The following is a 22,244-nucleotide window of genomic DNA, read 5'->3' as shown; positions in this document are numbered from 1 at the left end:
AGAGTGATAGGAGAGTATCCGTGTGAAAATTTTTTTGGAGTAGCGGATCAACTACCGAACAAATAAAGCATATTGAAGATAAAAAGTTTATAGATCCATTTTACAGGCACAAGATTTATGAGAAGATGGAAAAGCCAAAAGGTTCCAACAAACAAATACCAACAACAATTAAGACTGGTAAACATGACGCTCTGACTGCCAAAAAAAGACTAACACATTTTGAAATTCTAATCGCAGGAAGTGGAATAATAGAATTTATTGATGACAATCGATACAATAACTTATGTGGAACCCATATTGATCCTTACCAAAAGTTGAGCATGAGCTTGAGAAGGTTAAGTACATGAAACTAAAAAAAGGAAATTGTTTGGGGATTTAGATGTGAACGACGATTTAGATGTGAAGCAGACAAGCATACAGTTATATTAGCGCGTCTAATATTAGTACGTATTATAAACGTATCGATTTTGGGAACCAAAATCCATAGTATGTTCATGGTATACTGAATTGGATTACAGGTTAATTAACTGGAACGTATTATCAGCCCAAATCACTAGGCCACGTAGATTTACTTCACTCCAGTGATGTTTCACAATATGTTTCATGTTATGCTACAACACTAATCGGAATGTGGTGCTTAAACCATTTATTTAGAACATCGTATAAATACCCCACTATTTAAACAGTATTAGTATGTTAGATTCACACTTGAGAAAAGTACCGTATGGTTTGAATCAGTGTTCCCCTCTACCGCATATGACTCCTTGTACGAAAATTGCACTTGTGGTTTCAATTTTTAGCTTTGGATAATTTGATTTTTGAAGAGTAGGTATACATACTATCAAGCTAAATGCAAAAATAGAAATTAAATACATACCCATGCGTAAGTTATTTTATCATTTTTCTATTCTATTTTATATATTTTTCAAGTATAGGAATATCCGTGGATAACTTACAAAAAAAATCCATATTATGAATAGTAAAATATATTGATGCTTGAAAAATATAATTAAAAAAATTTAAAGACCAAATTGATTATCAAATATTCAGATTTGTTTTCTAATAGTTAATACTAACAATTTTTAGGATTCCGTATCGGAATGACAACCAACGGCACCCTAATACTAAGCTCCGCTGTCCGTCGGTCCGCCTGTCTTCCATAATTGGCAATAATTAGACAGCTGAAATTGTGTGAACAAAATGTCAAAAAGGGAACCACGAATGGAAATAAAATGTTTTTGATGGTAAAAATATTTTAGTATGGTACCAACATTGTAGTACTTTTAGCTATCAGTATCTTAAGTACCTAAAATATATTTTCTTCGTAAGTGTTAAGTTTTCATTAAAATTTCATTATTTATCTTTATTAATTGTACTCAAAAATAGCATTTTAGTACATTTTTATATCTTTCAAATGGCTTTGAAGTTTCTATCTTGTGCCCTGTTATATTAATTTCTAAGGTTTGTTTTACAATACAACTCAAAATACAACATTTTGCAATCCAAAGTGACGGTAGTGTCGGTCACGTTTTATTCTGTAGTATCAGTCACGATTTATTTTTCGAACAAATTTTACTCTTAAATACTAAGGTTCTTTACTTTACCTTTTTTCAATAATTTGTTTTATGTAATTTGGCCCGAGACACAAATTAAAATCCAAATCCTACATAGAGGAAGGTATTCGAAGATTAAAAACATTATCGATCACTCGAATGAAAATTTCCAAATTCTTGAGATTCGATTGAGAATGCGGGTTCAGTCATATTGCAATATTTTGTACGATGATACGTAACCTTTTCTGTGCTAGTCCGACTTACCTGATTTTTTTTATATTTACGAAGCGACTTCTTATTTTAAAACTTTTCTTTTTTTTTAATTTGTACAAGGTTTAATTTCAAATTCCATCAAGTGGCCAGATAATTGATATCATAGCTTTATAGTTACATGAGAATCAAGGTCTGGGAATGTTTCCAAATAGGCCATTCATTAATTACGTAAGCATAATTTTGACGATTTTTGATTCTGTTCATTACAAAGTAGAAACAATAATTTGTTTAACACACTTATAGATTTTATTTTCCTTACTATAATCTTTGTCTTTCACGTTGGCGGATTTTAGACGGAAGGCCGAATGTAGAAAATCTGTTAATAGGGCCGTCTTTTTCATTTTTGTTAATCAACTTGGTGCCCCCTTGTGGTGCTCTTTCCTACGAATTTCTTCCCCCATTTTTTTTTACTCTTCGTTAATGAACTCTTTTGAACCCCTAGTCACGCCGTTTTATGCCAATTTGTCTTTTTCCTCTTTTTTTGTCTTCGTAAATGCACTTCGTGTTCCCTTGTGGTACCCTGCGATGATCTAGTGGGCAACTGCTCCTTTGCCAACCCTTAAATCCGCCACTACTTTTGCATATTAATAATCATTACGAATATTTTCATTTGCAATTTTTTTACACCACATGAATTAGGCTCAAATGGTAAAAATGCTACCTATATTTGTTGCATTGTATTGGTCACTATTATAGTTGTTTGCTTATAAATAAGAATAAATAAATCATGTTTTTGAAGATGAATAATTCGGTATTTGCAATAACACTAACTGAATGTATACGTTGTTATATTATGGTATTTGCTTTTTATTTTCGAGATAGGATAAGATATAGAAAACACTATATAAATGATCTATATATTACAGCAACAAATATACAAAAATGAATTTTAGTTATATTAGCTGTCTTCTATGTTTATTTAAACATATCACTGTCTAGATTGTCAGATGTCTTAAACAAATATCAGTCCATTAGTATTGTTGCATCACACACATGTTACATATAACTAACATAGTGTATATTGTATTTTGTGTATATGGAGTCTCCGCCTGGGGCCACACACGCTCACTTGGTGCTCTTAGTTACTTACTTATATTCATTCAATTCTATTAAATCAATGAAATTATACATATCACTCACATATGAATGTATATATGTATATTGTATATATTTATATCAATTTATTGAACACAATGTTACAAAAGTTTATCAATAATGTTATCAATATTACCTAAATTATTAAAGGTAATTAGTGAGAAGATTCGATATTTTAATTAAAATTTTTAATTCTAAGTATTGTACGAAACGAAGCATTTGACTCAGGAAATACTCTGCGCCAGCTGATTTTTATGGTAGCCGGTGGAAAATGTTTGTCTGAGTGTCCTCGACAAAATAATATTCATGAGATCTTGTGTATTTTCGATTTACGCCCATGGGATGGGACAGAAGTTCTCTACTTACGGACACCATATGATATTAAATTTAGGGCTATTTTTTTTTACGTCATGTAAATAAAGAAAAATATCCACTCTTAGATAGCCACACACGTGTAACTCATATTCTCATATGATACATACTAAAAAATTTTCACCTAATTCCCTCGCGGGTAAACAGTGATGTTAACGAAAAAATGTTTCAAACAAAAGTTGTTTATTTTTATAAGCAACATTTTATCCATATAAACTTTTATACCTCTAACGGTTTACAAGATGGATCCTACGGACACAAGACCCAATTGACCTATGCTGCTCATTTACGAACTCAACCTTACGTTTTACGTCCTAAGCACGCTATAAAAATTTCAGCTTGATAGCTCCTTTCGTTTTTGAGTTGACGGACAGACGAGTGGACGGGCAGACAACCGGTAATTGATTATTTAGGTGATTTTATGAACACTTATACAAAAATTTTGTTTATCTCATCAATATTTCTAAGCGTTACAAACTTGGGATTAAAATTAGTATACCTTAATAAATATATCATATACACAGGGTATAAAAACATTAGCGGAAGGTTTCAATAAGTAAACTTTTTACTTATTAGTATAAGAAATTAAGAAAATCCAAAAAAATCAAAATCCATTCACTATAACTGGGTTCCGAGGTAAAAACCTAATAGTACTGGACTAATATACAATTTTAATTACACTTTATCGACATCTTGTTTCATACGGTATCTTTTCCTGGGCAGCAACGTACGTGGGTCAAATTAGCCCAGTTTTTTGTTTTCCAAATTTTGAAACGGCAATTGGGTGAAGGCTCGGCTTCCATTGTATCGCTTGTACAGTGGCGGATTCACCTATTTGGGCACGCTGGGCATGTCCATCACCCAAATAGACTTATGATTTAATAAAATTAAAAGAAAAAACAATGAATCGCTTCAAATAGTTAGTCTATTGATTCTAATTTCATACTAAACCCATTTTATAATTTTTGGGGGAACATTTTTTGTTTAGAAATTCGTTTTAAAACATGTAGTAGACAAAAATCGAAGAACAAAAATCCCAGAAAATTTTCAATAACTTCCGATTGTCATCATTTTACCACACTTAAATCTTTTGATAGTGAATCAACTGTTATAAATGAATACCGGAAAATACTGGAAACTCTTGCGATCAGCGTAGCTACGGCAGAGAGATCGTTTTCTACACTTCGAAGGGTAAAATTATGGTTGCGTGCCTCAAGATTACAGGAAATATTATCTGAGTTAGCTCTCCTAAATTACCAACGCTTTCGCGAAAAAAGCGAATGCCTGAATTTGTAATTAAAATGTATACTAGCGTTTACTTTAATTAGAAGTTGTAAAAATTTCATCAAAATTGGTTCAGTAGTTCAGTAGAGTCTAAATGTGACACTGTTATACGCAAACAAACACACATTAACTTTTGTAATTTTTATGAACGAACAAACTAACATTTTAGTGTTCGACCCCCACACCAAGCTTTGCCAACATGTAAATATAGACTGCAGAAATCTTGAGCAGGGGGTCATTTATTTTGTAAACATTACCTTTGTAGGAATGCACGAAATCGATCACGAGCGTGTTCATACTCCGACTCGCATTTGGCTGATTTTCGCGTTGCTGTGCCGTCCCCGTCACCTTTTTTGAGGGCTGAATCCGCGCCTGCGTTTGTAGTTTTTATGTTCAAAAAAACCTGACTCTTTTCAAGTTCAATTCCAGCGTGATGAAGCTAGATACTTTGTTTTAAAAAAATCAAAATTCATGTTGCGCCCTTGCTCTTTGTTTGTTAATAAATTTTTTTTTTTTGTTCATTTACGAACTTCACCTTTCAAATATGAATCAGCTAAAAAGGATTAATAGACATTTGAAGAAATTTTTGCGAAATTATATTATCGAAACAAAAGCAATAGCTATATTTCCTCGGAAATTCGGTAATTTATTTCTGCACAACATAAAAAAAGTTTTTATTTAAAATCCTTTTAAGTTGCTTTTAAACGGTCTTATGTAGTTTTTAAACACGCTGTAAATTTGTATTTATTATTTATTTCAACTAATTTAAGTAACATAACGATCTTCTATTTGGTCTATTATATATGTGCTTCAACTAACTTTCAATTTTACCCAAAATATTTACTTATAAATAAAGCAGTTTGTTTTGTAAAAAACTTTTTTAATTTTGTATAAATATTTTGCATTTCAAGGAATTTATCTATGTTCAGGTTGGAAGGACGAGAAAAGCAATCTTATAATTTTCTAAGCCCCCAACTACACTCTCGCGGAGTATCCTCAACGAGTATACTCGCCAAAGTTAGCCGAAGTGAAGCACCCACCGCGTCATTCGTCTTATTTCACAGGTAACTCATTAGTCCAATAAACGAGGATAAAAAAGACGAAATCTCTAAATTTGACCTATAGTACCGATTAAAGTTTGTTTTATATGCATCAACCCTCCTGGGTAACCATTATAGTGATCCAGGGGGCAATACTATATGTGACTTTCTTGATTACACCAACCTCATTTTATTAAATGATAGTTCGCCTTTTCCCTGTAAGCCCCCTCCGACCCGTTGTACGGCAGTTGATCTCAGCATTTGCTCCTCGAATTTGAGTATCGTTTCCCAATAAAGCGTGTTGGAATGACCTCTATACACCAAAGGCAAAGGACTGTCTCCTTAATCCTTATTTTTGTAAGGATTTTATGCATTTACATTCAGAACGTGATACTGAACCTATTTAAATAAAAAAATTACTCCTATAATTTAATGCAGAAAAAAATTCTCTGTAGTCTGAGGTGATACCAAATTAAACCAAAAAATGATCGTAATATAAGATTTCAAGTTGCACTTTAGGCTTCGATTACTCGAAAATCAATCGTAAAATCGAAAATTTCCACTCCTGATTTTCATATTGTCTTGCTATAAATGGAAAAATTCTACCTAGAAATTGTGGTGCCACAGATATCGTAATCGTGAGAATTAAAATACGTAAGAACTCTTTCTTCTTTACCTTAATGATTTAATTTATTTTATTGTATAAAATAATTACAAAAAACTATTACTAAACCTTATCTGCTAAATCAACTTGATTAAAATATCGTGCAACTAAACATATGAACAAATTCAAAGGTTCAACTTTTCCATTAATATCTTCATTCTCTACCGGTAATACAGCTCTCAATTGAATACATTTACGTGCGAGCTGGCGTAGTGACGAACATGTGTCTGGTAATAATGGTATAGGCAATAATGCTAGAGCAGTATACATCCATGCACCAAGATGATGTGGGATACTAGAGCCGTCTGTTGGTAAGTCTTCGAATAACTTAACTAAATGATATACAAAACCAATGACTTTTTGTTGTCGAATACGAATTGCTTCCGATAGAGATGGTTGATATTTCTCACAATTCACAACTGACCATTCCACATTTTTACGTTTATTTTTCGGTGTCGCTTCTTCATCATAATTATTTCGTAAATATTCTAGCCGTTCGCGTAATTTATTGAACAAATTTATTTGATCATTTTGCCATTCTAATGATGGTATTAAACATTGTGGGGTATGTACTAAAAATTCTTCTGAAATCTGAAAATAAACATTCTTTTTAATATTACGCCAATACACTATTAAAATCTCAATTCAATTTTTAAAAAATTTAATTTTTTTGCTTTTTTACTATTTAATATATTTAGAACGCACTCCAAAAATTATAAAGCATAAATCGTATTATTTTTGAAGTTATAAAAAATACAAGTTTATAACATATATGTAATACTAAAGGTATATGGGCAGTTGGTACGGGAAAGAATGTCCAAACTTTACGGTGCCGACAATATTTGTTTTCTCTCTCGTTCGAGACATTTTATCTATACTGCGCATGCTTGAGAATTCTCTAAAATATGGTAACCATGGTTACCATTAAAAAATTTTAAATAGTGCGCACGAAAAATGCGCAGAGCTGACAAATGCGATCGGAAGAGTGAGAGAACGATACACTATCTGTTTCACTTAGTCCGAACGCCTTCCACTTATAGGAACTGCCCATATACCTTTAGTATTACATATATGGTTTATAAGTACAAATCAAAAAATACCAATTTTTAGCGCGTTATTTAACGCGCGTAATAACAATCACTTCTCAGAAACTAAAAAGCTTAAAAACTGCAATTTGTGGAACATTAATAACTAAAACAAAAGTTTCAGAATTAGATGGGGAACTTAATGCTCTGACATCAGATTGAAACTGGTTCTCCTGGTTGCTTTTAAAATAAGGTAGACGATACGATTCTAAGCATACCGCGGACGGGATTGGTTAAGCCTTAACCAACTGAGCTAATAGGGCGACAAGCGGTTGATTTACCCAAGTTAAGTTTCCAGAGGTTTTTTACGAAACACGCTTTGAAACGCATTTTTACATGCACTTATTTTGGTCGAAAACAAACATCGGTCGTAGAAATTGAAAAATTGCATTTTATCCGCTTAGTTTCTCTTACGGTGGATATTCTGTATATCCAGTACTCTATAGAATTCTTTAGCCACTCGTTTAAACGAAATTTGTAGCGGGATACTGAAAATATTTCAAAAAAAAGTTGTTCTACATACACAGTTCTGTTAAAAAAGTATCAAATTCGTATAGAAAGTTTTAAATTCTCCCTAATGCCTAGATCCATTTTTTTAAATTAGAAATACATATTTTTCATAACAAACAACTTCCTAATTTAAAATGGTTTTCTCTTGTCATTTAAAAATTCGAATCGACTTTTAGATAACCTTAAGGTATCTAAGTTAAATTTTTATGAACGTGTTCATTTTGAGTTCAATAACTTTTGTTAGAAACATTGTTTGATATATAATAAATCGTATCAAGATACTTCTCATTAACTAGTGGTTAAGGACTTCTGGAACATACTCTATACAGCAAACAATAATGAAATTTCTGTTTTCAGATTTGCTGAAACTTCAACAAATTGTACTGTTATATCTGATCTCTTACGACTTCTGCTAGAATTCATTGTCAGATTGTTACCTCATAAAAATTATACAATCCCTAAATATAATTGTTTCAACCAAGCAAACTCACTCACATCATTGCCAACCACTTCATTTCTCTCCACATTCTTCAGTTTCAATTTATCTAAATTTGCTGTAACTACTTTATCACATTTTGAAGATTCATACATAACATACTGTAGAAAATCATCCCCTAAAAAAACCAAAACAACAAATAAACTATTATATAACGGAAATTTATTATTTTCTCTATAACCAATCAAAAAATTACCACACATTGGAACGGCTGTTGCAGGATTATAGCTTTTAATATCATAATCAGGACTAAATGTTAAAGCAGTTTTTAAAAGAGAATCAATTTCTTTTGGTTCATTTTCATCATCTGAATCAAAGCTTTCATCAAAACTCATATTTCTTGGTGTACAAATGACAAAGATTTACTGCGCAAAAATATTTCTTGGTAGTTGGGAAATTAAACTTGGCTTAGAATTCTAAAAAAATGAACATCAAATAGTATCGAATATCAAAATCATCATACATAAACAGTGACATACAACTGACAACAAAATTGTCTGCATTCAGGTTAACTCATAGATAAAATATAGTTGGGGTAACTTAACTATCAACAAAACCATAGCATCGTCTTATTAGAGCTCTAAATATTTATGTGGGTAGGATCGTTCACCATTTTGGTGCTAATGCCAATTATATTTAAGATAATTCTTCAATATTATATCTAAGTTAAAGTAAGTTCTTTTTTAGTTAATAACTTATTTTATCTACGATCGTGAGATAAAATTTTTATTATTATTATAATATTTTATGTTATACACTAATGTCAATGTCTATATGTAATAGATATTTGAAAAAAAATATCAAATATATTTTATAAAATGAGTCTGCAATAACATAATAAATTATTAAGTAAAAAAACTTAACTTTGATAAAAAGTAAAGTACTATTTGAGAATATTTGGTATATTTGACATTAGCATCAACATGTACACATTAAGGTGGTCCAAATTATAGCAGCAGGACTTTATCTAAAGGTAGACAACCCTTGGGCTGTTACAACTTTAGAATCCCAATCCTGCTAAGGAAGACTATCTACCGATATTAATTGAACCCAATTGAATTACCGTTTTACAGATAACTTTATAGACCGTTTTACAGATAACTTTATAGTTGTCAACATAGATAACAATATGTAATATTGACAACCAAGTTGAACGCGTATGTATAGGTTGATGGTTGAAATTTCATGTTGTCAGCTATGTTGAAGAAAATAAAAAAGTTTTTATTTTTAGTGGGAGTGACTTTCTATTGACAACAATGTTGATGCGTCTGTGGCTAGGTTGACAACTTTTTTGCAAACATCAGTTTGAAGGTTAAGCATATAATCAGTGTGACTTTAGCAAAATTATAATTTTATTATTAAGTTAATTACTATATTTCTCAAAGCAATAAAAAATTATTTTGTTACTGTAATAAATATGCCATAACTGATTTTAATGTATTTCAGGCCATTTATTTATTTTCGAAATTATTTTTTCTATAGTGTTTAATATTTTTTAAATCAATATTTAGTTTAAGGGTACATTCTTTGAAAATACACTACAGGAATCGGCAAGAGAGTGAGAACCACGTTCCAAAGTAGATTGACAAGGATAATAAATGCGAAAGCATGGTTATTCATGCGCATGTCTTGATATACAACATAATATCCTGGCACGTATTTACAACATAAAAATTGCTTTTTAATAAATATTATTTAATAATTAAACTTTCCTAACCTGTGAAACAAATATTCCTTGCAAATAAAACAACTACTAACCATTTTTTAGAACTTTTATACAGAATTAACTCTACAAACAGTAACTATTGAAGCAGCTGACTTCCGTCAATACGATTATGCGCATTGAATACCATGCTTTCGTATTGTGTTTCTTTGTCAGCTGTTTGAATATTGTATTTTTGTCTTTGTTAATCTGTGTGAAGTCAAAATATACATACTTGGTATACATTCGGCTTACCTATTAAAATATATGATCTAAGGGTACATTAAATTTCTAGTAATTAAATATTTTTGTTGAAATTAGAATGGTGGTAAAATTTTATAATCGGGTAAAAAGTTAGGACATTATTTGGTTCATTGTATCTACGTAATTTTCTGGAATGTCGAAAATCTTGATTCGAAACAGTATTTCAGAAAATTCTGTTGACTAATTTATCTGAAACTTTTTTTATTGAATTTTATAAAATATTCTACAATTTTCTCATTGAGAGTATTTCAAATAATTTTATAAAAGAAGAATATTGGAGAAAATTTCATTGGAATATTTTTAAAAAAAAAACAATTTTCTACAATTTGACGTAAATTAAAGATTTTTATTGTATAGCACAGAGAATATAGTTCGCGATGTACATAATTTATTTCGAATAATAAATTTCAATTCAGAAAATCTTATGTCTCTAATCTTGCTTAATGGGTTTTATTTAAATTATTTTAAAATGTATCCTTCGTTTTTCTAATTTGTTCACGTGCATATTTTTATTATACCCTGTATACATGAAATAAATATATCAAGGTGTACTAATTTTAGTCACAAGTTTGTAACGCTTCGAAATATTGATGTTTTTATATTTTCTTATTTAAAAAAAACGAATTCAAAAAGTTATCTTCTGATAATTTCAGTTATTGAATTTAGGGGATTTTGTTTAGGGGAGTCTATATCTGGCAAAATGGCAATACTGATTCATTCTGATTCATTCATACTACTCATACAAGACTCATACACACATAGGGTGTTGTCATTTTTATTTGTATACAATTATGTTTTTGTAGATTTTAAATTATTATTAATCAATCACTTAAAATGTGTTCAACAAAATTTATTACTTACTTTTTAAGTATAGTTGTTTTAATATTATCATACGGTAAAATAATTTGTTACATTAATATTTAAATTAAAAACTATTAAAATGCATTTTATATTTCAGAAGAACTGTCTTGTAATGCAGAGTGTAGCGTTCCACTTATTATACGAGGATCATGGTTTTCATGGGAAGGAAGAAATACCCTTACAGAGTTAAATGCAGATACCATGACTGGCAGAGGACATTGTGTCTTAATTAAAGAAGATTATCATGTTAATTATACAATGGTGTTTAAAAATAATCGATGTTACACATGTGTTAAATTTTTAGTGCGCACCGTTAATGTTCTTGAAAAACTCGAAAGTATGTTTATTCAAATTAAACATTTTGAATGTTTAGTTATTATATTAATATTTATATTCCAGCTTCGTGTGTTAATTTACCTGAGGGTGAAGAGCCTACGTTTGAACGAGTATGTAATAATTTACCAGATCAATTGATAACGTTGTTCTCAGAAAATTATGTTCCGGTTAATTGTCGATCGTCATTAGAAGGTGTATGGAACTTTGCATACCAGGTAATGTGTACTTTTTGGTAAACGTTTAATTCAGTATTTAGTCGGTGGTGATGGTGAAAAATTAGCAGTTTTCTTTAATTAACGAAAATAATACGGTATTAAATTCCACTACCATTTTCATTCATATTTTGTGTCTAAAAATGAATAAATGAGTTAAAAAAAATTAAAAATAGGCTATTATAATTAACTTTTTAACTATTAAATGTGCAAAAATTGTCCAAAAATTATTTTAAAATATTTTTATTGAATTTATACATGTCAAAAAAAAGAATCATCGAAGTGATATTGAGTTATTCGTCCTCTTGTCGTGCATACTTAATGCAAATTTCAGACTTTTATGATTTTCTCATGGATGTCGTTGTCAGAACTAGACCAAAATGAAATGGAACTAAACGGGAAGCACCAGCTTTCAAACAGATAAAGAATCATCAAAATCGGTTCACCCAGTCAAAAGTTCTGCGGTGACAAACATAAAAAAAAAAAAAAAAAAATACAGTCGAATTGATAACCTCCTCCGTTTTTGTTTGAAGTCGGTTCAAAATACAGATAAGAATATCTACTTTATTGATATGTCTATTCAATTGTTTTATTTCTTGTTTGACGGTTCGTTATTAACCTGTTATTTTTCGTTTAGAATTGTGTGAATTTAACGTAAATGTATATAATTCTTCTAATGCGAGTTATCAAAAAGAAACTAAAGTGAGTAAATTCTACGTACTGAAACATAATAAAACTACACGAGCACGACCTCATTAGAGACATGGACAACCCGTAGAACACCTGCGTGTTTTTATCCCTTTTTATAACATTGTGATTGAAATTTAGATTTTCTGCGGGCTGGCCATGCCTCTAATGTGGTCGAGGTAGCATGGGTTTTTTGATTATTGCGTTAACCCTGTTCTTAAAATATTCAGATGATCTAATTCAGTTGATCATGTCTTACCTGCCTTTCTTTAATTTGAGCGATTTCGCATGGATCTACGAGTGTTTTTTATTTATTCGGCACGATTAAGATATCCATGGCGCCACGATTTGAAGGTGAAATTTGACCATTTATAGCATCAATCGAAGCCAAAAGTACAGCTTGAAATCTCATGTTACAACCTTTCTTTTGATTAAATTTTTTAGGTTCTTGTGGTAATCGATAATTAATTAACATTAAAAATCCCCCAAAAACTCGAATTAAATCGAAAAACTAATTTTGAATTATTAATAAAATGAAAATAAAGGATTCAATTTTGTGATTTTCTTCGTTTTGTATTTTCCTGTGGTTCATTAACTCTTTGATTGAAATATCTTGTGGTCAACGATTTGGCTATAGCTCTAATCATGTTCAACGAGTGCCATGCCTCTAATGAAAAGGCGGGGGAGAATACGATAACTGTGGCGCCACGAATAATGATCATACATTCACTTTAAATTCACACAAAGCCATTTGAGAAACAAATCTATTACATAGTATAGTCTCAATGGGCGCAATTAATGCATCAAATGGCTTGAAAACAACCCGGGAGGAAAGTCATCATTCTGGTGCATAAACTTTCTGATATTTACCAAACCTCTCTTGTCTTTATTAATCATATTTTATATATGAACTTTTTTATATTACTTATACTCGTTTTTTTAGAATCGTTTCCGGTTTACGGGAGAATGTCGTCATCCTGATGCACAAATTCGATCATGTCAAACAGCTGGAACACAATTTTTAATTACGAATCAAAAGTTTAATATTACATACAAAAAGTGTCAAGGAATGACAGGAACATTTGATGGTTTAGTCGAATACAGTTGTCTAGGCGATTGGTTCGTAGGAAAGAATCATTATTTTGCTGTAGCCAATACAAAAGAATCTCGTAAAGATGAAAAATACCGATGTTTCTTGAAAAATCGTGATGATGATTTATATATTGGTGTATCAATTACTGCAGAATGTAATTCACTGAAAACACCTGAAAAATCACCAGAAAGAATGCGTGTAACACCTGGTAAATATGATTACTTTAATAATAATGATTCATGAAGACAAATTTCTTGAAATTAGTAGAAATATAACTTCTTTCAAAGAAGGAGTCCAATAACTTATACACCAAATGCCTTATTTTAATATATATTAAAGTAACCTTTTTTTATTGTATTTTAAGAGAAGCGGCTAATCGTTGACCTTATCCAATTTTTCTCTGCTAATATTCATAAATGATTTTAGTGAGTTGAATAAGGAACCATCCATACATTACGTCTCCTAAGTTTTATGATTTTTGAAGAATCGGCCCCATTTGTCAATTTTTAGTAGGCTGAGTTTAAAGTTCTTATTTCGGTTAGGTATCTTAAAAAATGTGAACCATCACCCTATGGATATGTATGTATGACTGTGCAAAATTTAAAATCGATGTTTTTGTAAATAACGAAAATATGGGGGTGTCTTCATCTTAAATGCGACACACTGTATATACTAAAATAATCGTTTTTTGTGATACAGAGTGTGCATTGCGCTTTTGTCCGTATATACAGTTTTCCTTTTTTTCGTTATACTGAATAAATATTAAATACCTATTTAAAAAATTTCGAAATTTTTAGCAATACATAAACTCGATAGTATCGATACATTTACTCCAGACAATTGAAAATAAACTTCAAAACCGCCTAGCCGAAAAAATTTACCTTTATTTATAAAAGTAAAAAAAAATATATATTGTTTTTGTATATTAACTAGTTATTTGAAATACAATTTCAAATTCGTCTCAATGCCTAGATTTAATTTTTATACCATGTATATATGAAATATACATAGTATATTAAGTTTAGTCCAAAGTTTGTAACGCTTAAAAATATTGATGCTACGAAAAAAATTTTGGTATAGGTGTTCATAGAATCACCTAATTAATCCATTTCCGGTTATCCGTCCGTCCGTCCGTCCGTCTGTGGACACGATAACTCAAAAACGAAAAAAGATATCGAGCTGAAATTTTTACAGCGTACTCAGGACGTAAAAAGTGAGGTCAAGTTCGTAAATGAGCATCATAGGTCAATTGGGTCTTGGGTCCGTAGGACCCATCTTGTAAACCGTTAGAGATAGAACAAAAGTTTAAATGTAAAAAATGTTCCTTATAAAAAAATAAAAAACTGTTTACCCACGAGGGCGTTAATTAGGTGCAAATTTTATAGTATGTATTAATATAGGAATATCAGTTGTGTGTGTGTCTATTTAAAAGTGAATATCTTTTGTTAATTACGTGACGTCAAAAAAACAAACGATTGAGCATCAACACTGTCTATACATGGTATTTCAACAATTAACTCAGTCAATTGTTTGTTTTCACTTGTTTATATTATAAATAAGTACTTCGACCACATCACATATAGTCCTCACCAGTATGAATGATTCTGCTTGGAATATATTTGGCGATTATTTGAAAGTGTTACCAAATTAGAGACGAGTAACATATTTCTCAGGATTTTGTAGCTTTCCTAATAGAAAGCTACAAAAAATATATTTCGGCAAAATAAACATGTTTTCGTGCCATAAAATTATATTAAATTTTAAACCTTTTGTATTCTCGTAAAAACGCTGTCAGCCATTTTGGTGATGTAATATTGGTAAAAACAACAGTCGTGTATGTACAAGTAAAATTTACAAAATTTAAAAAAACCCCGACAAATTTTTCGGGTACGGAACCCTAAACTCGCAAAAATCAAAATCGGTTCATCCGTTTAGGCGCTACGATGCCATAGAACGTACTTAATATTTTATAAAACCGGTTTCTACACAAATATCAGGAAATTCATGAATTGTCTCTTGCATTTTAAAAACATTCAAAATTGTTTTTAATACTTATTTTATTATACCAATGGAAAATTAATTATAAAATTTTATTATTTCAGTTAAAGCTGAGGTAGTTGAGCCGGGTTGTAGGTTGCCACAAAATTTTAGCGGTGAATGGATCAACACTGCAAATTTAGATGCTGATGTGTATATTAATGAAACGCATATTATTGAAACCTGGCATCCGGATGAAGGACGTTTTCGAAAAACAATTTATGTATGCAGAGAACAACGCGATAGCCGAGTAATGATGGCACGTTTAACAGTCGATGGATGGTAAATTTTATTTTAAATACTCAAGTTCTAATATAAGATGGTTCACCAAAAAAAAAAAAATCTAGTTTTATACTCTGTATATGTGATCCGAAAATATTTTTAACTTCAAATCTTGGTTTCTTAAATCACGAATGGAAATTTTCTTGATATGATCATACATCCCGAATATTTTCTTTTCCTGTAGTGTTCAAAACATACACTCATAACAACTCATCAATTTAAAAACTCATATTAACTGTTTGATTTTGTTATTGGATCATTTACAAATAGCCTGCTGAAAAAATTCACTTTTTCCCTTTGTCGTGTAATGTTGTCAGAGTATTTGGTAAACCAGGTAAAAATTTCTAACGAAAATAAATATTTGAAATTTGCTCTTTCGATTTGTTATTAATACATACGGGTGGATATCTAATATTGCAGCTAAAAGACTTTCAGATGTGGCCACAGTATTTTCTATAAAAAAACGAACTTCAATTCTGGTGGATCATTCTTAAAAGTTATTTAGAACATTTTAATGAATTTATCTTATTTCTTTTTTCAGCCAAAAAGATTTCGTATGCTTTGATTTTGTTCCACAGCATCATAATATAATTCGATATCGTAAAGGAATCGCTGTAATCAAAGATGATTTTCACACTGTGTGTTCATGGGTACAATTTCCAAATAAACAAAAATGGAAGTACGATTTATTCTTAGCAAAACAACCAGTAGCTGTCCGCTGTCCAGTTGCTGGCAAATTTAATTTTACACAACGTGGTGACGTACCTTTCGAAACGCGTATTCTTGGTGGTGTTACCTTAAGTCCACGACCAAATATTTATTGCAAACAAAATATATCTGACTTTTCGGTTTGTGATACAGATCAAAAGGAAATTGCTATTGATGAAACGTACTGTTTGTCGGTGGATCACTTAGGTCGACCGGTAGATATTTACAGTGATCCTGATTATAAAATGAAATGTATTGGCTTTTGGAAAGAAAATTTGAAATCGTACTTAATCACATACGATGAGTTGGATGCATTTTCCAGATATCGTTGCTGGGTATATCAGCGAGCTGATTTAAATCGTGTTTTAATGTCATTAGCTATAGGACCATTTTGTGATTTGAAACAAGATGTAACATCTTGGAATTATACAGAAGGGGCTGCTGTTGCCATTGAAATGCAAGAATATGAAAGAGAACGTAAGTTTGATTACTTATGCAATTTTCAGTTTTATTATAATATACATTTCAGTAGTTTTTAAATTTTTGGATAAAAAATTAATTTTCTAATTATTAATTTTTCTAATGTAAACAAGAGTCTAAACTCACATTGTATTTGTTAACATGCCTTCGGCTTAGAAGACCGCTTTCAATATTTAACAATCAATATTTACAATGATACAGCTATTTAAAATACGAAAAGACAACATTTTTTAGCAATTTAATAAAACAAAATTACAAAGTAAAGCATTAGAATAAATTTGAAAAAAAAGTTTAAATCTTGAAATAGTGTACTGCTGAGCACAAAAAAGAACCAATGTACAGAAACCCCATCTTCAAAAAATTATATTTAGATAGTGTGTGGAAGAATTTTATTACATATTATGAGGTATGACTCAGTATAGATTTCGTAACCAACTAGTTTAATTAGCTGTTCAGTTAACAGCCTAACCTTTTAGTTAACACCCTAACCTTTTTACTAAAGATATTCAATCGTAGCGTCTAATACAACATTTAATGAACTGCTGTATATTTAGCCTCTGACATGTACTTAGACCATTCATTCAATACGGTGGCCATTTGACAAAAATAGATGATATAGTTGATATTAGAAATTTTATATTTATGTAATTTAAAATGAGATGATGAATGATGAGTGAGATCAAATGGTGTAACTTAATAATGAAGTACACATGTGAATATTTAAAATATTATTTGTTAACGCTAGTTGAACTTCTATGGCATTTGGATCCGCAATGAACTTTGTATTTAAAACAAGTATATCTATTATTGTGACATTGATTCATAAGAGGCTTACAACTACATTTTTGGAATCCCTGGCCACCAAAAGGAAACTGACTTGCAACAGCCTCTCTCAAATAAATTGGACCTAATTTCGTAACCATAGTTTGTATCTAAGTATCGAAACTCTTGCCATGAAAACTAGTTTTTAATAGTACCATATTAAGTTCCAACTTTTTTGTCACCATACTCCTCAATTGTTTTTTTTTATTTCGTAAACGCAATCAGACTGAGAAACTCCAACATTATCCTAACAACTCCATTATTAGTATTTGTGTGTGGATTTCAGCGCCAGGTGGCAGAAAGTGGAACTAAATTTTAACGAATATGTTATCGATCCTAATCATTTGACTAGCTGTTTGATTAAATGGCTGATACCGGCACCGTTTAGTAAAAAGTTAATTAAATTGCTAACTAAGCTATTTGTCTGCGGCATACATATTAAAATAGTTAACTAATAATATTCATATTCCTACCCACACTATAACATCAATTTTTTATGAATATTTGGTACATTGGTTTATTTTTTTGCTCAGAAATATGTATCAAATTGCTTTGCATTAATGCTGTAGTGGAAAGTACAGTAATCACAAATCTTTTCGCTATATGCTATTATGTCTATGCTTTGTGGCTCAAATTTTTTAATCTATGGCTAAAAATATTTCTGTAACAAATTCTATGATTGATTTTAGGTGATCAATGTCCAATGCATTTTGATGATGGTGCTAATCCATGGATTAAATCCGAGAGTTATATTAAAGTATTTCATTTTGGAGCATATCATGGTGGAGCCAATTCTTTACTTTTGGAAAATACTGTTTTTATATCAATAATATTTTATGCTTTAATTCATTTATTTTAAAAAGGAAGTTATTCTTATTTCCAATCAAGTTCAATGAATTCCAACTCTTTTTCATTTTATATAATGAATCTCATTTTTATTTTCACAAGCAATAATTTATTGTTCGAATGAATCCGCCGAAAATAGTTCAAATTATTTTTTAATTATTTCATAATCTGGATAATTAATACTTTTAATTCAGTTATTTTAATCTGCAGTTAAATTTTGTGATAGTTTAGTGGAATTCCATTGAATTTTCATTTCATATGATGAATCTCATTTATTTCGTCCATTTTTTGATAAAATGAATCCGTCCAAACTAGTTTTAATTTTTCGATAATATTGAACACTGTTTGAAGGTAATTAACAGAAGTTAATAAAATTATGTATATTGAAATAATTTATTACATGCATAAAAATTGCTTTCAGCATAGAAATTCTATGGCAAAGTCAAAATAGTCATTTATAAAGTTTTATATGAAATATTTTATGTGTTTTAAAAATTATATAGAATTTAGAATTTATTTTGTATTTGGATTTCTCTCTCTAGTTATAAATTTTTGTTCAATATTTTATGACTATTGACAATTGAAAAGGTTTAGTGTCGACAAGGCTCTATTTTCGTTTTATTTTGAAGTAGTAAAAAGTACAAGCTGTGTGTTTTAAATTAAGACTGTTATACTGTCTGTCCGGCCGCTGACTGGCTTACATTAAATATGAACAAGAAAACTTATTAAAAAATTATGTATAAAAAAAGAACAAAAAAGAACATTAAAATATCTTCCTAAGGAGCCGTTTTAAGCATCCTATACTTATGTTTAGTCTGAAAAGCGGTAGGTTTCACATCATTTTTAAATTGCAACCACTTTAGTCGGATCAACATAAATATACAAAATGTAATCTATGTTGCTCAAGTCAAAAATTTACAGAGTTAACGAATTCAAAAATTTTCATCTCATTCAAAAGCTTGTATTGTTGAGAATAAAAAAGACGTCTTTATAAATAAATAAATTAAAAATAAATGACAAATTTAAAATTTGTTTTTAGGCGGGAAATGTCTATCTTGGCTAGTTTTTATGTGGACGCACAAAAAATAAGCGGTTGCTTTTAACTATTTAATTTTCTATTAGCAACAATATATTTTTGTGCATCCACATAAAAATGAATGCGCATTAATTCGCTAATTTCTGCTGTTCAAAGCCATTGTAAGCCACAATAAATTTTTATTAATGAACTTAACGGTAGTTAGGGGACCATACTTGAGCTACACATCTTGTCCATTTTATGCATATTTCTGTTTGGACTTTAATTTCATACCGTTTTAATTTAGTCTCCTTGGAAGCCGTAATGGAAACGCAGTCTTTCACAAACTAACGGTACTTGTGAAAATACAAAACATAATAAGATTTTGTTCATAACGTGTTGTATACTTGCAATCTTAAAAAATTAATAATACATTTGTAAAATATTTGAGACGAATATAAAGTATTTAAGTAGAAAAACAAATTTTATGGCGTGAACTGTAAATGTAAAGGCCAAGACGAACAGTTTTCAATATTATGAAACAAGGAAATGATTATCTTATAAATACTTAATATAGGGTTGACCAAAACTTTTGGTCCATCAGTGTGTTCCCGGTTTAAATTGCTAAACTAAAAATATATATTTAAGACTTGCTAAGTTATATTATTGTACAGTTTCATCGAAATCCATTCACTGTGTGAAAGCGCAACAAGACACAAAAAAAAACACACAGCTTTCACATTTATAATGTATAGGGATTATCTTAACAGAAAAAATTTTTATTCAAAATTAACCACAAGTAAAAGTGAGCTAGCTATAGCTCGTGAGAGAGACAGCACTAGCAAGTGAAAAAGTAATTAATAGCATAAACATATCCTATTATCCGATCAATCAACTTTAATTAATTTAAAAAACAAAAAAATGGTTGTTTTTAAAAAAAAAAAAAATTTGTTGTTTTTTAAATACTTAATAATTAGTTTTTATAATGGTAAGCAAAAACGATAAATCTAGGAAGAATACCTATTTTGATATTATTTAGTCTAATGATTACATAATCTAGCTAATTCAAAATTTAGTGAAAATTGTTGCTTATTTTGAGATTTTTAATAAGTATTATCATATAAGGATGAATTTTTGTTGACATAGAGTTGAGATATAGCTATTGAAATAAATACCACGATACTCGAGTTTAATAACTATATTATCAGTTTGGCTATTTAAACTGGGATCACCGTAGGATAAAACACTGATATAAACATTTTCTTAAAAGATTAAGTCAATAAAATTAAATATATTGATTGACTGAAATCCTCATTATACAGAGTCTTCGAAAATTAAAGGACTATTTTGATATTTAAAAAAAATATGCACTTTAATAATTATATCAGAGATTTAAGATCTTAAAAGAATTTCTATTCTGTGTTATGAGGGAGAAATTTTAATATGACTTTAGAGACGTAGCTGCTGCTCTCCATTTTTTTTATAGTAGGAAATAGCTTATTGTTCGAAGACCCCGTATTTAAGTTGTTAATGAGTGAGATAAAGTTTTATATAATTTTTTTGATATTTTGTTAAAAATTTTTTATTTTATTACTAAACACAAGTGTTTTATAAATATTTTAGTTATATTTAAAAAACGATAGATATTTTTAACATAATGCTAAAAATATACCTTTTTGTACATACATATTTTTAGTGCCTTTCGAAACACAAAATATGCTATAGATGTGTTCATGTTAATACGTACAATATTTTATTTGACAAAAAGTGTCCTTAATTTTTTTTAATTGTAAAATTTTTTAAATCGTTATTTACCTGTTATTGGCGTTGACAAACCATTTGCCAGTTCCAATGGCAAAAATACAATAAATAATACAGTTTTGTGAAGTGTTTTGTTTGCTTATTTCATTAAATTTTATTTGGAGAAATATACGAGATAAGCCTGAAAAGTTTCAAGTCTTCAATTTGAAGATGGGATTATTTTTTTGTCAATCATTACGCCAGTCTTGATTATTGCATTAAACTTAAAGGCCTGCAAATCGCTGATAACAAATTCAAAAAGGGAATAATTTTTCTAAACTCTTCGAATTAATCAACTTAAATATATAAAAACTTATTGCTATTAGAAGCTGGTATTTATTGCTATTAGAAGCTGGTATTTATTGCTATTAGAAGCTGGTACTATTAATTGAAATATACACGTAATATATTTATTAATTTGTATACCTGTATATATGTAATATAATATCAAGGTATACGTTCCAAGTTTGTAACGCTTAAAAATAATGATGATACGAACAAACTTTTGTAGGTGTTCATAAAATCACCTAATTAGTCCATTTCCGGTTGTTCCTATGTCTGTGAAAAAACAAAGGAGATATAAAGCTGAAATATTGATAGCGTGCTCAGGAAGTAAAAAATGAGGCTTAATTCGTAAATAGACAAAACATAGGTCAATTGGGGTCAACATTGGTCATAGGCCAATTTTGTAAACCGTTAGAGATAAAAAGAACAATGTTTAAATGTA

General features: G+C 29.9%; 2 protein-coding genes across 3 annotated transcripts; one reads left to right on the top strand and one right to left on the bottom strand.

The window, feature by feature from the left end:
• Positions 1–2,708: 2,708 nt before the first annotated feature.
• Positions 2,709–20,839, top strand: LOC123300633. The gene is made up of 8 exons (XM_044883234.1): positions 2,709–2,743; positions 2,834–2,880; positions 11,318–11,536; positions 11,599–11,750; positions 13,378–13,735; positions 15,630–15,846; positions 16,388–17,031; positions 18,546–20,839. The coding sequence occupies exons 1-8, from the start codon at positions 2,709–2,711 to the stop codon at positions 18,713–18,715; spliced, it is 1,842 nt and encodes a 613-aa protein (XP_044739169.1). The 3' UTR covers positions 18,716–20,839.
• On the bottom strand, positions 6,320–8,812 carry LOC123300644 (gem-associated protein 2). 2 transcript variants are annotated; one of them, XM_044883246.1, is made up of 3 exons: positions 8,569–8,812; positions 8,372–8,490; positions 6,320–6,872 (listed from the first exon to the last, which is right to left on the bottom strand). In XM_044883246.1, exons 1-3 carry the CDS (start codon positions 8,705–8,707, stop codon positions 6,345–6,347), a joined length of 786 nt encoding a protein of 261 aa, XP_044739181.1. In that variant the 5' UTR covers positions 8,708–8,812; the 3' UTR covers positions 6,320–6,344. The 2 variants fall into 2 exon arrangements, with proteins under 2 accessions (XP_044739181.1, XP_044739191.1); XM_044883256.1 differs by having other exon boundaries at positions 8,574–8,708.
• Positions 20,840–22,244: the final 1,405 nt, after the last annotated feature.

This window comes from Chrysoperla carnea, chromosome 1 (assembly GCF_905475395.1).
Source record: "Chrysoperla carnea chromosome 1, inChrCarn1.1, whole genome shotgun sequence".
In the NCBI taxonomy this organism is placed as follows: domain Eukaryota; kingdom Metazoa; phylum Arthropoda; class Insecta; order Neuroptera; family Chrysopidae; genus Chrysoperla; species Chrysoperla carnea.
Note: the sequence above shows the minus strand (reverse complement) of the source record. Positions and strands in the feature narration are given on the sequence as shown.

Bases quoted from the DNA above. Each gene is read 5' to 3' on its own strand.
- LOC123300633 (XM_044883234.1), top strand. From the start codon at position 2,709: ATGAATTTTAGTTATATTAGCTGTCTTCTATGTTT. The intron at 2,744-2,833 runs ATTTAAACATAT...GTTACATATAAC, and splicing joins ATTAGCTGTCTTCTATGTTT to TAACATAGTGTATATTGTAT. The intron at 17,032-18,545 runs GTAAGTTTGATT...GATTGATTTTAG, and splicing joins GCAAGAATATGAAAGAGAAC to GTGATCAATGTCCAATGCAT.
- LOC123300644 (XM_044883246.1), bottom strand. From the start codon at position 8,707: ATGAGTTTTGATGAAAGCTTTGATTCAGATGATGAAAATGAACCAAAA. The intron at 8,491-8,568 runs GTAATTTTTTGA...TGGTTTTTTTAG, and splicing joins AACAGCCGTTCCAATGTGTG to GGGATGATTTTCTACAGTAT. The intron at 6,873-8,371 runs GTGAGTGAGTTT...GTTTATTTTCAG, and splicing joins ATGAAGTGGTTGGCAATGAT to ATTTCAGAAGAATTTTTAGT.